Genomic DNA, 16,835 nt, shown 5'->3' on the forward strand with positions numbered 1-16,835 from the left:
AGTTAATCCAAAATCTACTGCTTTGAAGCAGCAGTATTCATTCATCTCTTACGATTTCCTTGTATGCAGAATTGCAAGTTATTACGAAATGATGAACTATCTCATTTGAACTATTTTGACTCACGCTTGCTGGGGCTGAAGTCGCCTTGGGCTTGGTTGGAGTTTGGAATCTCCTCCTGTGGTAGCTCAGTCACGTAGCAGGAGAGTCATGTCCTCTTTCTAGGAGTTTGCATGTGTCTGCTTGAGTGTCCTTTCTTCAGAATGAGCACATAAAGGAAGAAAGACATCATCTGCTCTGCCTTTATGACCTGCATGTCCATCATATTCTGCTTTTCACCTAGACCAGCCATGGCTCAGTGTGGGAGGGAAACTCAGACATGAACATAAGGAGACCTGATGTTAAGTTCACTCGCCCTTCTTTCTGTAAACCGAAGTCTTCTTGAGTCCTTTTCATGTAACTTCTAAAATTCAGATGATTTGTTATCGCTCCTAAAATCGCCAACAATTCTTTTGAAAATTTTCCAGTTCTCTGGTAGGAACTTCCAGCTTTTTTCTCATTATAACTCCTTTCTTTTTTAATTATTTAAACACTTATAGTTTCTGTTTTAAATCTTTCTTCATCAGTATCAAGCTATGAATCATCTTGGAATTAGTTTGTGTAATTTTACTATCAGACCCAATTCACATTTTCTTATAATTTTACGTGTCTAGCAATTTTTTAATTATATGCTAGATGTTACCAATGATTAGCTGAAGAGATTCAAATTGTTATATTTCTCACACAAACTTATTTCTTAATTCATTCACTCAAACACACATTTAACTTGGTTTAACATTTTTTATTTTTTAAAAATTACTTACTTTGTGTGTATTGGTGTTTTGCCTGCATGCATGTGTGTGTGAGGATGTCAGGCCCCCCGGAACTGGAGTTACAGACAGTTGTGAGCTGCCATGTGAGTGCCGGGAATTGAACTCGGGTCCTCTGGAAGAGCAGTCAATGCTCTTAACCACTGAGCCATCTCTCCAGTGCAGGTTGCCGTAACTTATACTTCCAACCATGCACTTTCCACTTAGCTCTTTATCCTTCTGGTTACCATTATTTTTTCTGGTATTATTGAAAGTTAGCACACATTTCTACAGTTTAAGAGATTAGCCTGCTCTTTTAGCACAGATTATGTACAGATGTAAATTTCTCCACTGTGGTCTATTTTCCCCCCTGAAATTTTCTTCTCGGTTTCTGTTTTCCAACCAGTGCAGGCAAGTCTGTTGTCTGATACTTAAAGTTATGAAGACTGAAATTCACTCAAAAGAGTTTCTTTTTCTGTGGGTGACATATTTCTCATTTCATCGTGATTTTGTTGTTACTCTGAACACTTTAATAACTGTTACATGTAGACCAGGATAAATAATTTTTATATACAGGAGAGTTATACAACTTGTTTTGCCATTATCAGAACAAGAAATGGTCCCTTCATGTGTTAGAATGGACCATTTGATTACCCATCAAGTAGGTCCTTGGATACTCGAGGTTGATGAACCTGTTTAATGGTGGATGATTCACAGAAATCATAAGGAGTGGCCATGAAGCTCAGTGGTAGAGCACTACCTACCATGTGATTTTACCACGTAAAGGCTCTCACTTTGATTTCTTGGACTGAAAGTGAACGGAAGTCAGGCTGTTTTGTTGGCAATACCCCAGTTACTGGTCTTGCAGTTCTCAATGACCTTGTATTGTTCTGTTTTCCAGTGAAGAATCGTCCAGTCTCTGTATGGAAGGGGACGGGAAACATATAAGACAATAATATGTCAGCATCTCATGAGAGTACAGGTATATGTGTGTCACACACTGAGTCCCCAGAATTCAACTTAATTTCTGTTGAGTATGGAATCAGCTGTATCATCTGACCTAAAACAAAACTTTAACCTTGTTCAATATTTACAGAATCAGATCTGTTGTTTTCTTTTAGGCTTTGGAGATGGTGTGTTTGGAATGGCTAGGCATGTCAGGGCCATAGAACGCCTTTAAACACATCCGTCCAGTGTCTTGTTCTCTGTTTCCTGCTCCAAAGCATTTCTTGATCTCCCGTGGTAAGAGTTGGATTTTTCTTATGAGCTATTCTTCCTCCAAGTCTGGATTCCAGGTCTCCAAAATCTGAGTCTATTATTGTTTGTCCATATGGTCAAGGTTGAGTTAACAGTAGTTCTTCTGATTTATTTCTATTTCCATTTCTTTTCATTTTAGTCGAGACTTAGCCAAAAATGATAAATTTTCTGCATTTAATCTTTGTTTCACTTACTTTAAAATAATACTATTTTATATTCATCTGTTTAAAATGAAAAAAGGGAGCCTCAAGGATTAAACAAGATACATCACCTCCCCACTGCCTTCCACGAAGCCTACGTTCCAAGACTTCCAGTGGATTCCTGAAACTACAGGTAGCTCTGAACTCTGCATCAACTCTCCTTTTCCCAGTACAAGACACTGTTGGGCTATGATGAGAGCAGCATATAGCGGGAGGATACCCTGGGCAAAAGAGTGATTCACATCTTGGTTAGGCCAGAGTAGCATAGCACAGAGTTCATCGTGCCGTCCAGTACAGGAGGGAATTGTTCATTTCTGGAATTTCCCATCTAATATTTTCACACGTCAGTTTGCTGCAGGTAACAGATAACATAGGCAGTGAAGCTTCAAACCAGGGTGTAATGAGGTACTCTCGTTAAACTTGACTTTGTTGCATTTTTTTCCCACAAAAGTCACTTGTGAAAAGAATAGGAGACAAATGACGAAGCTTGTGACAAATGTAAATATCATTCCTACGAGCACCTCTGTACCACACATGGGCTCTTTCTCCATCCATTGTTTTAAAAAATTCAGGGAAGCAATGGGGTCACCATACCTTCAATGTGGTATACTTGCTTTGGATCCATGTTGTCAAGTAGTTTACAGCAGACAAGCATTTACAGCCACTGCTTCCTCTGAGGCGCTTGCCTCAAAGAGCTGTGATTGCGAATAGCCTAGCAACGACTTCATGCCTGTCTTTCCAACCATCACTGCCAGCTAAGGGAAACTTACTCAGTGAGCACCAGAATTTTGACAACATTTTCTTGCTTTGTTTATGACCTTGATATGTTCACATGAAAGATTTAGTGAAGCGGTGTGTTTTCAGTCTCTCACCAAATAACTCAGTATGTATTGGACCTGGAATCAACCTTTCACAAAACTGCTACTTGTACGTCGTGTTTTGAGCATTTGCTCACCATCATCACCCCCAAGGAGTAGTTCTGCATTGAGTTTTCATTTCCTATCAACTAGGGCAGACACTCCTATTACAATTGACTGTTTTGTTTTGGCGGTGGAAATTTCACCAGCATGTAAGTACTATCTCAACAAATTAGAGGAAAATGTTGGAACATATTTGAGACGGATGCTTTCAGAAATGGAGATTTGCTGAGAAGAGTTTAGTACACATTGGGGAAAAGATAGAAAAAAAATCCCTTATGTCTTGTAGTATTAAATGGTCTAGGAGCTGTTTAGCTGGAAATGAGATGTGGTAGTAACTATTGCACACACACACACACACACACACACACACACATTACAACGTAACAACTAATTGTTTATCTTTGTTGAAGTCTGAGAAGAAATAAAGCCCAAAGGTATCTCTTCAACCAGTACTTAAAATTGCCATGGCAGATGATGGATGGACATTAGAATGCTTATGATGGGGTACAGCTTGTGGGAAGAAAAAAGCTCTTAACCGTAGCAACCTTCTCTGTCAAGAACGGTGACAGGTCCTGCCTCAAGGCAGGTTCGCCCCGTTGGCTTCTCAGGAGCCTTTCTTTAGCTGCTGGCCTTCAGATGCTGAAATTGAACTAGACATAGCCAAGTGTGTGCCCTTTTAGGAGTTCCAGCAGAGCCAGAGGCGACAGTGCCACCAGCAGCGATGACAAATTGAAGACTTCACTCAAAGGTGAGTCAGGTCAGCATGGACCTAGGCCCTTCCTTCTCCAGTGTGCACTGAGTTCCAGCAGAGAAGGCCTGCCCGGAGCTGGCAACCACAGGACACCCTCCTCTATCATCCATACAAGCTCTGACATAGGGACCAGCTAGGGGTGGCTGGTTAGCTGGTGCAAGGTGGAAGGGACTCGCCCGCTTCGAGCCACGCTCCAGGAAACATGAGTTTCGCCAACAATGACCAGGTTCCTTTCTCACCATGCACTTGGTGGCCTCCACTCGCGGAGCTCGCCTCCGACAGAGCGGTCTCCTTCTAGGCTGCCGGCTCCTGCCGGAGGGCGTGCAGCAAGATGCATGCCCGGGGTCCTAGTGTCTTCCCCAAGCTCCTGGATTTGCAAAGGCTATGATAGGTGGCCGGCGGCAGCCACAGCCTGGGAGAGGAGCACAGGGAGGGGGCTGGCAGGGCAGGCGGGAGGGAGGCGCGGAGGTGGGGCGGCGGGAGCGAGGGGGAGGGCGCCTGAGCTCTGCGGCGCCCTGCCTGGTCTCTGGCGGCTGCCGGTGGCTCCGGGTTCCCCTGCACCGGTGCTCTCGGTCTCAGCCTCTCCGCCCGCCCTCGCTCCCGCTCCCGAGCGCGGAGGCGAGCCGCAGCCCGGCGCGGCGGTGGGCGTGTGCGCGCTGAAGGACGCCTCCTCTCGCTCCCGTGTTGCAGGCAGCGGCAGCGGCTGGCGGCTCCAGCTCGGGCAGCGGCGGCGGCGGCGGCGGCTTCCGGAGTCCCGCGGCGAAGATGCTGAAAGTCACGGTGCCCTCCTGTTCCTCGTCCTGCTCCTCGGTCACCGGCAGTGGCCCGGGGTCTGGGAACCTCGTTCCGGATTACTGGATCGACGGCTCCAACCGGGATGCTCTGAGCAATTTCTTCGAGGTGGAGTCAGAGCTGGGACGGTAAGACGAGGGGCGCTGGACCAGGCGGAGCGTGGAGGCGCGGGCTGGGGCTGGGAACGCCTGCAGCGTGCACGCTAGTTGTCCCTCTGGCTGCGACACCTCCCGAGGGTGAGGGTGTCGGACTAGCCTCCTCTGCCTTTAATCTCTCCCCTGCCTAGGTAGTGCCTGGGCAAGAGCTAAGTCTCTAGTAGGAGGCAACCAGGCTCTCCCCAGAGCGCCTAGGCCGGTGCAGCTGCGAGCATCCGCCAGACTCTCCCGCCCTCCCAGCGTGGAACTGGCTGCCACTTGGGTGATATCTCTCACCGCACGTGGACTCTGCTTTCCTAATTAGTGTCTTTGCTCAGATTATAGTTTGTGAGAGGGACTTGTGTGTCTAGTTAGTTTTGGGTTGGGGACTGCGGTGTGCCCCCTCTACATCGTGATGGAATTATTAAATTAGATTCTTCCTGCTTCCCCTCACCAAGCTCTCCAAAGCAAGTGGCACTAGAAATTTAACCTAAATACTAGCTTCCCTGCAGCGTGTGCTCAGGAAAAGGCGAGAATGAATCATTTAGGAGAGTTAAAGGCAGAGTAATGAAGTAGTGGGGCTTTAAAGAGGAAGCAGCTCAGGAGGGCCAGGCAGGGGTAATTAGTGAGAAGAGGTCTCAGGCTCTTCTTTCATGTGCTGGAGTGGTTTATTTAAATCGTGTATGTAAAAAAAAGCCATCCCGTTGGGAAAGCAGACGCGCCCCCTCATGCCCTCTCTGAAGATCTGAACAGGTAGCAGCAGTCTTACCTTGAGATGGGTTCCGTATGTTCTCAGATCTTAATCCACTGAAAATTATTTCCCTCTCCTGTCCCCCACTTCTTCTCTCTTGTCCATATGCACGTAAGGAGACTTGTTTTCAGTACTGTGTAAGTGCAAAGCTTTCATCAGAGGAAATCTGAACATGATTTCAACTGTTGTCAAGTTGTAACGCCGCCCCCCCCCCCCCCGCAATTTAATTTTCATTCTTCCTTTGCTGGTAGTAGTTTATCTAACAGTTTTTTTTTTTATTTTAATTTTTTTGGTGCTGTTAAGAGACGATGACACTGGATTCTGGGTGTCCGTACTTAGTGGGAAGGATTTGCTCCCTCTGAGTTGCCTTTACTGAGTACAAGTGGTGTGTAAAAAGGTAAAACTTTTGAAAGGCAATTCATTTATTTTTCTTACTGTTTAAAAATGCTCAAGCTATTTGAGCATTGAGCAATGCAAATGTCCATGTCCATTTTTGAGTCATGTTTCTGGGTGTTCATCTGAAGGCAGTAGGAGACTGAAGTGAGATGGCAATTGGTATTTTTTGGGGGGGTTCAAGATGTGTGATGTGCTGCAGCGTTGTGGTATACACTTCTGATTAAAGAGATAATCTACTTAACATTGGTAACTCGGTGCTTTAGAAGTTGCTAGGAGGGAGGAAGTGCTGGCTGCAGCTGAGGGGATGGCCCCCCAGCCCATCTGAGCAACACCCCGGGAGCATTCCCACTTACTAATGACACAAATAAGCTTTGACATCACATCAAACACTCTGATTTGAGAAGCGGGAGAATTTATAGGGAAAAAAAAAAAACCAAACAAACAAACTTCCAATCGGACACATGCATACGATGGTGGATCTCACAGGGAAGCAGTTTTGGAAGTTTGCTTGGTTTTGCCTTGGCCCTACAGTTTGCATTCCTTTGGGGTTATACTTAGAAATGTACTATAAGCTGCAGAGACTTGCCCTGCCAGATCGTCTTTTTGTTACCCTACAATCACCAGATTCAAACATTTTAAGAAGGAAACCATAACCACTAAAAGTTGCACGTCCGGTCTCCTCTCCAGCAGCAGTGCCCAATGCTGGGTGTGTTCTCTGTAGATGGCAGTGTTGGTGAGCAGTGAGCTCACAGCCTGTGGTTAAGATGGATAGATATTTTCACTTCATAATCTAAGTTAATTTTTTTCAATGGAATAAACCTAAAGCATGAGCCAACTGGAATGCCAGTTGTAATTGTTAAGGATCTACAGAACTAGGAAGCAGCAGAACTTTTGTACACACTGAACCACAAAGATCCGTTTGCTCTTTGCACTAGTTATCAAGATTTTTCTTCCCGTTTTGGGCCAATTACAACTGGAATGCCAGTTGTAATTGTTAAGGATCTACAGAACTAGGAAGCAGCAGAACTTTTGTACACACTGAACCACAAAGATCCGTTTGTTTTTTGCACTAGTTATCAAGATTTTTCTTCCCGTTTTGGGCCAAATCTGGGGCCAGAGGTGACTCCAAAGCCAAAACACTTGATTCTTTGATGCTCAGTTGTCAGTATGATGCTCGGTCAGCAGCATTCTAGTGCTGGGAGGGGCCACTGTGGTTAGTGTCACAGTGTAGACAGCCCCCTTTACGTGTATTGGTTCAGTGTAGACACTCCCCTTTAGATGAATTGGAGATTTCTTTTTTTCAACCTCCTAAAAGTGTCTGTTATAGACTGGTGACTCCCGATTTCAGGAAAGTCAAAGTCAAGGCCACATGGACAATATACCCCGAGAGTGTGTCTGGAAAGTCAAGTGGAGTTAAATTCCTGAAGCTGTAAAAACCTGAAGCCCCTGGACCAGTGGTTCTCGACCTTCCTAATGCTTGTGACCCTGTGATACAGTTTGTCATGTTGTGTTGACCCCAGCCATAAAATTATTTTCATTGCTACTTCATAACTGCAGTTTTGCTACTGTTGTGAATTGTCATGTAAATATCTGATATGTGAACCCCTCTCCCCCAAAGGGGCCACAACCCACAGGTTGAGAACTATTGCCCTGGACAGTGCTTATAGAAAGCAGGCATTGACAGATGATCCATTTGTTGCCATCCAGCACAAGATGGCTGTTAAGAGATTAACTTTTTTTGGTGGTATGTGTGGGCCTAAGAACGCGTTATTTGAGAGTATCAGACAAGCCAATTTTTTCCCCCCTAAAATCAAAATTGAAAATATTTTGGTATTTATGGAGCTTGTTAAGTTTACAAAAGTCACAATATATCAACAAAGCTACTTAAAAATATGAGCTAGCCATGATTCTATGCAGGGATCCACGCCTAGAGAGCAGTTGGTCTTCTGTCCAGTGATTTGAGAGACTGGCATTCTGAAGGCTTTTCTAATGGAGCAGAGCGCTTACCGCTGGCTTACATTCCTCTCAGTGGTTTGGTGAATGGGAAGCCAGGATTTGGCTTGCCCCGCTCTGTGGTGTGGGTTTGGCCTTGTGGACCCAAACCCACATCCTGGTTTCAATTGGGTCTATCTTTTGTTTAGACTTGTGGTACCATATTGGAGGGATGTTTCTAATGAACTCAGCTTGTTCCCAAACATCCAAATCCAGAAAACCAAATATTAGACCACTTGACTTAAAAAAAAAATGTGTTAAATTATTCTGCATTTTTTTCCTATAGTTGCTTTTGGTTTGTGACCTTTAGGACCCCACCAGACTAAATTCATTATTTTAAAAAAATGTGTTTGTGTGACAACTCAGTTATCTATCTGCCTGTCTTTCTTATCTAGTTGTATCTATTATTATTTAAAATACAAATCTATTTTAAATAGTAAGCTGTGTGGTCATTTTCGTAGAATAGAAACAGTTTCACCAAATAATGCTTACTCTCACCGTCAGCAATATATTCCAGTGTTTTATGTTTTATACTGTTTCATTGTATTCTATTTCATTCAAAATATTTGCTGAACTCATGTGGTCTGACATCTCGCTAACAAGTTGTGGCTCAGTTAGAAAATGGTATTTTTGGACATAAATATGAGCATGCCAGATTAAACTGTGAGGCAGAGTCCTTTAACATAGTATCTTGGAGACCATTTGGCAATGTTGCCCTGAGCAGTGTCCATTTGGCGGAGCTTTGTGGAGAAAATTTCTTCTTTCTTTGCCTCCAAGTCCTTATTAGATTTTCCCTCCCAAAATTTTGAGAAAACACTGGTGTCTGCAAAAAAGATCCACTGGGCATCCTGGAGTCTGAACTAGCTGAGAAAGGGAGCCTGTGCCAGGGGAAGCGTAAGTGCGGAGGGAAGGAACTTGGAGAGTGACAGAGCTGTGTTCTCACAGTGACTGTGAACTCTGGCCCAGCAAATGTTTCTTGTGAGGAGTCACAAGTGGGTCTTTTCTAGAAGGGCTTCAGCCAGTGCTCTTCGATTGTATTAGCTCTGGTTGCTTGGACTTCAACAACAGACTCCCTGGGTGACTTAAACCACAAACATTTGTTTTTCATAGATCTGGAGGACAGGGGTTCAAAACCAAGATGCTGGTGAGTTTATTTACCCCAACGAGAGCTTTCTTCCTGTCTTGAGTAGTGACCATTTTCTGCTGTGATCTCAGAAGATAGAAAGGAAGAGGATATACATATACATATATATGTGTGTGTGTATATAATATTCTAACATATGTAATAATTTATATTAAAACAATTTCTCTAAGCTCCTTGGTGCCTCTTCTCATAAGATCATTCATCCTGTCTTGAGAGATCCATCTTCAGGAGTTGATTCTAAGCATAACCTCTTCCCAAAGACCATATTCCAGCTGCCACACCTGAGGATAGGTTTCAACATATGAACTTCTAATTTGTACATGTTACTGTGCTATGTAAGATTATTTTATATATATATATATATATATATATATATAAATATATATATTGTGTGTGTGTGTGTGTGTGTGTATGTATGTATGTATTTCATTGAGCATGTCCTCTACTCTCCTTTCTCAATCTGCCCTTTAGTTTTCTTTGTTCCCCTGGAAAGTTTTACTGCTACTTTCACGCCAGATATACATTCATGGTTTTATCAGCATATGAATCTTAAGGGGACAATTCAGTCTACACTATGGTTGGTGAGTTATCAGACTGTCTTTTTTCCTTTGTCCTTCTTCCTTCTTCCTCTTTTGCCGACCACCTTCTTCGTATCCTCTTGGCTAGTACTTCTCAAGTTCCAGGCTTTTTCCTTACACCATCTTTCAGGGCTACCCAGCCCATTTGTTGCATGCCGCTGGCAGCTGATCTGTTTTACATTCTGCTCTGATGGTTTGGCCTCTTTGGTTCCTTCTCATTTGGGTTTTTAGTGTGATTCTGAACTTCTCCATAAAATTGATCCTTAGTCGGCTCAGGAGCAAGGTGTGACACCAAATGGGAGAAGAGAAGCTCATGTTGTATAGGCTCTTTGCAAGAATACTGACTTGACTGCCCTTTGGACAATTACATAGTCATTGTCTAGCACACTGCATTGCACGTAGCACCTGTTCAGCAAACGATTTTAAAGAGAGCGACTCAAGGGACTGAGGAGATACTCAGTGGGTAAAGGTCCTTACTGCAAAACCTGACAGTCTGAATCCTCTCCTTGGGATGTACACGGTGGAGGGAGAGAACAGACTCCTGGAAGTTGTCTTTCTGGCCTCCATGAGCTTGCCGTGGCCCAAATGCTCCACCTCCAGTAAATACGCAAATGTATTTAAAGAATTTTAAAAAGAGACTGACTCAGTGTAATGAAGCAGATCAGACATGGATGTATCCTCTTTTTAAATTCTCTCTCTCTCCCCCGCTTTTCTTTTCAGTCTTGGTTCTTCTTGGTATTTATTTGTGAAACAAGTCAATGCTAGTGTGCAATTCAATACCCTCTGGCTTCTGCCTCTTGAGGACAGGAATTACAGGCCTGTGCCGCAACCCTTTTGGTTGTAATGGGGCTTCATTCTAGTGCTTTTAGGAAAAAGGAAAAGTTTTGTTATCTTTCCCCTTAAAATGTCTGTAATCAAGATCCCCTCCCACCCAGCTTTGGCTTCTTCTCCACAGTGGTAGGGTTGGTGAGTACTCCCCAACCTGCCACTGACAACATGGCACATTTCTCTTGGCCGTCTTCTGTGGTTCTGAACTGAAGAGGATTCAGTTTCACCTGCACTATTATCACTCACCACAGGAAGATACGACTTAGGAGTTAAGTCAAGATGACTTTGAGGGCATGAGGTGCTTTCTGGGCGATTTCAACCTCTGAAGTATTTGGCAATGAACTCCTTGTACAGAGCCTTAAGTCAGTTGAAGGCTGTGATAGGATCTCGGCTTTTAAGAACACGCTTTGAAAACTGTTACTGCTGAGGTTAAAACATCGACGCAGGTGTTGTCTGCCTTTAACCCTTTCTGGAGATGCGGTAAAGGGAGAAGAGAGGAGAGGAACCACAAAACAGCTTCAAAGACTTTTCTTGTGAACGGTTTACCCTCACATGTGCATGTGAATTGTCTGTTTGCAGCAATACATTTGAAAACAAAGTATTGAGTGTTTCAACCACTGCTTCTTCATTTTTTTTTATGTCTTTTCTTCTTCCTTGCTATTTATTCATTTTATTTTCACTGGCTGAGAAGTAGTTTTTGGTTAAAAAAAAAAAAAAGAAAAAACCCACTCTGGAGGAAGATAAGTATTAAAAAGAATGTTGACTTTTTAAAGTCCCAAGGTTAGATTTATTATGAAAAATATTGTTATTTAACTGAGTCAAGGAACCGTACCATACAAAGATCGGCTTTTCTTGAAATCTAGAGAGTGAATTTTTTTTCTGTAATTTCTATTAATCTTTAGCTTAGCTGTCTTTCCTTATGCTTAGTTACTAGAGCATCTGCAGATGGATGGCTCCAGAGGCCCAATTGTAAAGAGAAGTCCAAGTGTGTTAACGGCATAGAATTAATGCATAGAGAACACTGACCCTTCAATACTGTCCATTGTCTTCATTCCAACTGCAAATGGACAGTCATAGCTGTGGCTGGCGTGAAATAGAGAATGGCTCAGATCTGGATTTCCGTTGTCGTCAGTGGCAGAGATCAAATGAGGAAAGAAATAGTGTCTTGGAAAAAAGTGATTTGAAGGGATGGGTCAGTGAAAATACGGAAACGGACTCTCAACGTGCGCTCCATTCTAATTCTGGGCCAGATATATTATTCTTTGTTGTAAGGCCATCCTGCACATTGCATGATGTTTAGCAATGTCTCTAGCCTCTACCTACTGGCAGAAACCTTCCTCCCATGTTGTGATAACCAAAAATGTGTCTCCTTATTGTCAAATGTGGCCTCCTTCCCACACTGACAGTCCTGTCTTAGAAGCTTGAAGCTAGTCTTTTGCACAACTTTGAGTTTTATTGACATTTAGAAGCAACAAGGAGCATCGGCTGCCACCAATAGTTTCTCCCATTTCTGTGTGATACCGACAAGTCTCTTGTTGCCAGTGTACACTGTCTGTACCTTACCGAGTGTTTCCGTTTAAATAATCTTTTTTTTTTTTGCTTGCAAAATTTGTTTGCAAGAATGTTTATCTTTACCACATTGAAATACTAATTCAAATCAGATCTTAAGAAGCAATTATAAAAGCAAATGGAAACAAAGCAGCGCGATAATATTAAACTGTGGCTAGCAGTGTTTGTGTGTGGAAGGCCACAAGCTCGAAGATCGTTTCCTTCATTAGAGGAGAGACTGTTGGAGATTGGCAGGACTAAACCATAGTACACAAATAGAGCTTTTTCTTGCGAAGGCAACCAGAATGATTGAGCAGCTGGAAGGAGAAGGGCGCCCGTGTGTTTTGATTGCTTACTGTTTAATTCCATGCCTTTATGCCTCCTAAAGTTATTTTGGTTAGAGATCTGACCTTTTGAATAATGAGGGCCTAGGTAATGTATGCTGGCCATGTGTGTTGTCATAGTGAAAGGCTTTCAAGTACATGCTTTACTGGTAATAAGACAGCAGCAATAAATCTAATTCATGATAGACGTGAGTTAAATAAATGAATAAATAAATAAATTATTTTTATATAACCTGTTATATTCTATAGGTGTATTAAAATTATGCTGGAGAGGGTTGTCAAAGTTTCTAATGGATGTATCATTAATTTGGTTCTTATGTTGTGTGAGGTTTAAACTTTCTTTTTGCTACTGGTTTCTTTGGCTTTACTAGGCTTACTACAGAGAAGGAACAGGGTCCAACTAGTTGTTTTCATATGTATGCATATGCATATGATATTAATGTATTGGCCTTTGCTGCTCCTGCTGCGTAATTATTGGTTTCCTTGCAAATAGAATGAAACAATTCATCTTTATTTTATATACGCCATTCCTAAGGCAAAATTGGCTTTTTACTTTGGAAATATTCAATATTCAGAGTCAATGAAGTTACAACTTTGAGTTTGGTATTGATTTTATCAAAGTGAATCCAGTTTTGATTTCATATTTTCTAATGTTCTTATTTACCAAATGGATAGTTAATGAATTATGCACCGTAAGCAAAGGCACCTAATTAAACACTACTACAGGTGTACTGTTTCTCTGTGTACATTTTGTTGTATTGTGACTACAGAGCTTAGTCATATTTTGTTTACAAATCTTTTGGTGGTACCACAGTGCAGGCTTCCCATTTTTATTAAAGAATTCATATATGTGAAGCACATCTTGCCTTTTACTTTTTACTGCTCTTATTCATGATAAGAATTATCAATATGAGAATATATTACCTTTTATGTAACCAACATAAGGAAGAAGTTGAAAGAGGGAGAGAGATATAAGAACCATATGTCCTGGAACTCACTCTGTAGACCAGGATGGCCTTGAACTCAGAGATCCACCTGCCTCTGCCTTCTGAGTCCTAGGACAAAGGTGTGTGCCACCACACCAAGCTGCAGAACCAGAGCAATCTTTTAAACAGTGATCTGTCTTACAGAGTGACTTGGGATGTCTTAATGGGGGTGTGGTAGACTTTGAATTTCTCTAGGAATTTAGCATGTATACCACTGGCAAAGAGTATACTAGGTACAGAACATGCACACACATCCCAAAAAAGGGCAGAAAAATCTCAAGATGTATGTCCTGGTTCTCTTTTTTTCCCCTCAACTTGATATAAGCTAGAGTTATTTGAGAAGAAGAAATCTTAATCGAGAAAATTCCTCTGTAAGATTGGCCTATAAGCAGTTGATGTGGGTGAGCCCATCCCATGAGGTGATGGTACCACCTCTGAATAAGTGGTCTTGAATGCTATAAGAAAGCAGGTTGAGCAAGCCATGAGGAACAAGGCTCTCCATGGCGTCTGCATCAGTTCCTACTTCCAGGTTCCTGCCTTGAGTTCTTGCTCTGACTTCCCTCAGTGATGGAGTATGACTTGATAGTTGTAAGATGAAGTAAGCCCCTTCCTTCCCAACCTGATTTTGGTCATTGTGTTTTATGATAGCAATAACTAAGGCAATGCACGTTGTACTTTACAAAATTCACAAAGCATGAACATCACAATGCCAGATAAAGCTGGGGGAGGGAAAATTGTGTCAGACCAAATGGGGGTTTGTATTTGGCAATTGAAAACAAAATTTGTAGAGAAAGAGGAAAAGGGTGACCATAGAAGTAGTTGGGGTCTTGGCAAAGTTTATGGATCTCGGAACTTGTCATTAACCCATAAGGATAAAACATAGGAGTGTGTAAGATAGATCTCACCAAAACAGTTTAAAATAAAAGCAAAGACAGAGATGTGCTAAAACATCCCCGATAACCTGTGACTAGGTAAGAAAGGGGCGAGTATTGGGTTGAGATCTGTTAACTAAACCTTAAAGGAGCCAGGAAAGGGAAACAGAACATGTGGGTTAGGTGTCAGAAGTCATTCCTGATCGAACTGCATGCAATGGGGCCATGCATGTTTCTGGCTCCAAGGAAATGTTACACTGCAGTGAATCACATGCAGTGTTCACCGCAAAAATTAGTCTTGTTTTGTTTTGTTTTTCAAGACAGGATTTCTCTGTGTAGCTCTGGCTGTCCTGGAACTCATGTTGTAGACCAGGCTGGCCTTGAACTCACAGAGATCCATCTGCCTCTGCCTCCCCAGTGTTGGGATTAAAGGCGTGCACTACTATGCCTGGCTGCACAAACTAGTCTTTGTTATTAAAAAAAAAAAAAAAGAAGCTATTTCAAAGTGTAAAAGTTATGCTCTGAAAAATCAAAAAGTTGCTAGACTTTGTTTTAGTTTTCTGACTTACACAAACTACCTGAGTTTCAACATTGCAGTTACATGAGAATCTGGTGTTAAAATGACACTGATCTTTTTATCCATTTAAGGAACCTTGTTGGATGCCCTGTTCACTTGAAAAGCACCAACATAATATTAGTTTTCAGTGTGTGTAGATAGACTTTCGAGGCACACATGTTCTACTGCTAGTCTCACTGATGTGGCCACAGCCATTGCTCTTGCCTAGGGAGCCCATCGGCTGGTTCCATCCATCTATTTTTGTCCTTTCTGCTTCTTCTCTTTGATTCTGACGACCAAAGCTACCTCACCTAAAGCCGTTGCAACCACAAAGCTTTACATAACATGTGTTTACCTTAAATTTTTATGGAAGAATGATTTAATACATAGTTAATAAATATTAGTAAGTAGAAACAGCCATCAGTTCTCATCCAAAGATTATTGATAAGAGTTTGTTTGGGCCAGGGTGGTGGCAGCACACACCTTTAATCCCAGCACTCTGGAGCAGAGGCAGGCAGAGCTCTTGAGTTCAAGGCTGGCCTGGTCTACAGAGTGAGTTCCAGGACAGCCAGGGCTGTTACACAGGGAAACCCTGTCCTGAAAAAACAAACAAACAAAAAAAGAGTTTGTCTTGTAGATAATAATTAAATAGGGTTCAAGGTGCACACTCTTCTGTTATATTTGATGTTATAAATAATAAAATGCCGAATAAACCACTGATAAAATATTTACCTCTAACAATTTATTTTCTTTTTTTTTAATTAAGAAAAATTTACTTTATGCATATGTGTTTGTCAGCATATATGTCTGTTTACCACGTGTGTTTCTGATGCCTGTGGAGGCCAGAAGAGAGCATCAGATCCCATGGAATGGGAGTTACAGATGGGTGTGAGCCACTGTGTGGGTGCTGAGACTTGAACCCAGGGCCTCTAGAAGAGCAGCCTGTGCTCCTAACTGCTGAGCCATCTCCCCACCCTCACCTCTAATACATTTTAATTGTTCCTACTTACTAACAGAAACCAACTGTATATTAAATAATTCTCCTGTATACTATGTGTACAACTCAGGATAACCTAATTAAGGTCATTTATATTGAGACCCTCTTCAAATAACTAATCTTTTTTTTTTTCCAAAAGAGTGTGTGTGTGTGTGTGTGTGTGTGTGTGTGTGTGTGTGTGTGCCTGTGTGCATCTTAGATGTCTGCCTTGATTACACTCCACCCTATCTTTTAAGAGAGTCTATCACTGAACCTGGCACTCACCAATCAGCTAGATTGGGTGGTGAGCGAACTCCCAGAATCAGTCTGTCTCCACTTCCCCAGCAGTGGGGCTATAAACTTGGGTGACCACACTGGCTTTTCCATGTAGATGCTGGGGATGGATCCAAAATCAGGTTCTCCTTCTTGTCTGACAGAGACTTCACCAACCGAGGCATCTCTACAGCTGCTAAATTAGCAATCTTTTGTAAAATACAATTACTTACTCCTTTTTTTGAATAGGCTTTGCAGTTGAACTATGTAAGACATCAATAAGTAAAGCAGTGGTCTCTAAGTTGGGATATCCATGTCTTGAGATGTGTGATAAAACAGACTATTATAATAAAGTATTAGCGGATGTATCTGCTTCTTTTTCTAAGTTTTGCTTTTATTTTTAACATTTAGATATTCTGGAAAACAAATTAAATTTCAGTTACATACACATGGCAATCATAGATAGATAGTATACGCAATCTGGGAAACTATGCCCCCAAACATTTTATTGGATGATTAAGAGATGAATTATAAATTTGCATTTAAAAACACTCCACTTAGGAGAATGGATTTAAGGTGCATCAACAGACCAAAATGCCAACAAAAAAGAAATAATATTTTGCAAGGTGTGTTTTTGTGCAGAAAGAGGAAGTGGGTGCCCATGTGAGCTTCTTCTACGTTTTTCACGCGA

At 42.1% G+C, this 16,835-nt stretch overlaps 1 protein-coding gene and 1 long non-coding RNA gene across 4 annotated transcripts in view; both read left to right on the top strand.

The window, feature by feature from the left end:
- Positions 1 to 443: 443 nt before the first annotated feature.
- On the top strand, positions 444 to 4,392 carry LOC119086251. 2 transcript variants are annotated; one of them, XR_005089488.1, is made up of 5 exons: positions 444 to 532; positions 1,748 to 1,828; positions 1,968 to 2,088; positions 2,344 to 2,436; positions 3,904 to 4,392. It is a non-coding gene; the product is annotated as an uncharacterized LOC119086251 (long non-coding RNA). The 2 variants fall into 2 exon arrangements; XR_005089487.1 differs by having other exon boundaries at positions 1,748 to 2,088.
- Positions 4,393 to 4,465: 73 nt separating this feature from the next.
- Camk4 (calcium/calmodulin dependent protein kinase IV) overlaps positions 4,466 to 16,835 on the top strand; it is a 220,951-nt gene continuing 208,581 nt past the window's right edge. Inside the window, exon 1 of one of the 2 annotated variants that reach the window (XM_028867048.2) lies at positions 4,466 to 4,894. In XM_028867048.2, coding sequence (XP_028722881.1) covers positions 4,740 to 4,894 — 155 coding nt within the window. In that variant the 5' untranslated portion in view covers positions 4,466 to 4,739. The remainder of the gene's footprint in view (positions 4,895 to 16,835) is intronic. The other variant, XM_028867047.2, reaches the window with a different exon arrangement.

This window comes from Peromyscus leucopus, chromosome 19 (genome assembly GCF_004664715.2).
Source record: "Peromyscus leucopus breed LL Stock chromosome 19, UCI_PerLeu_2.1, whole genome shotgun sequence".
Classification (NCBI taxonomy): Eukaryota; Metazoa; Chordata; class Mammalia; order Rodentia; family Cricetidae; genus Peromyscus; species Peromyscus leucopus.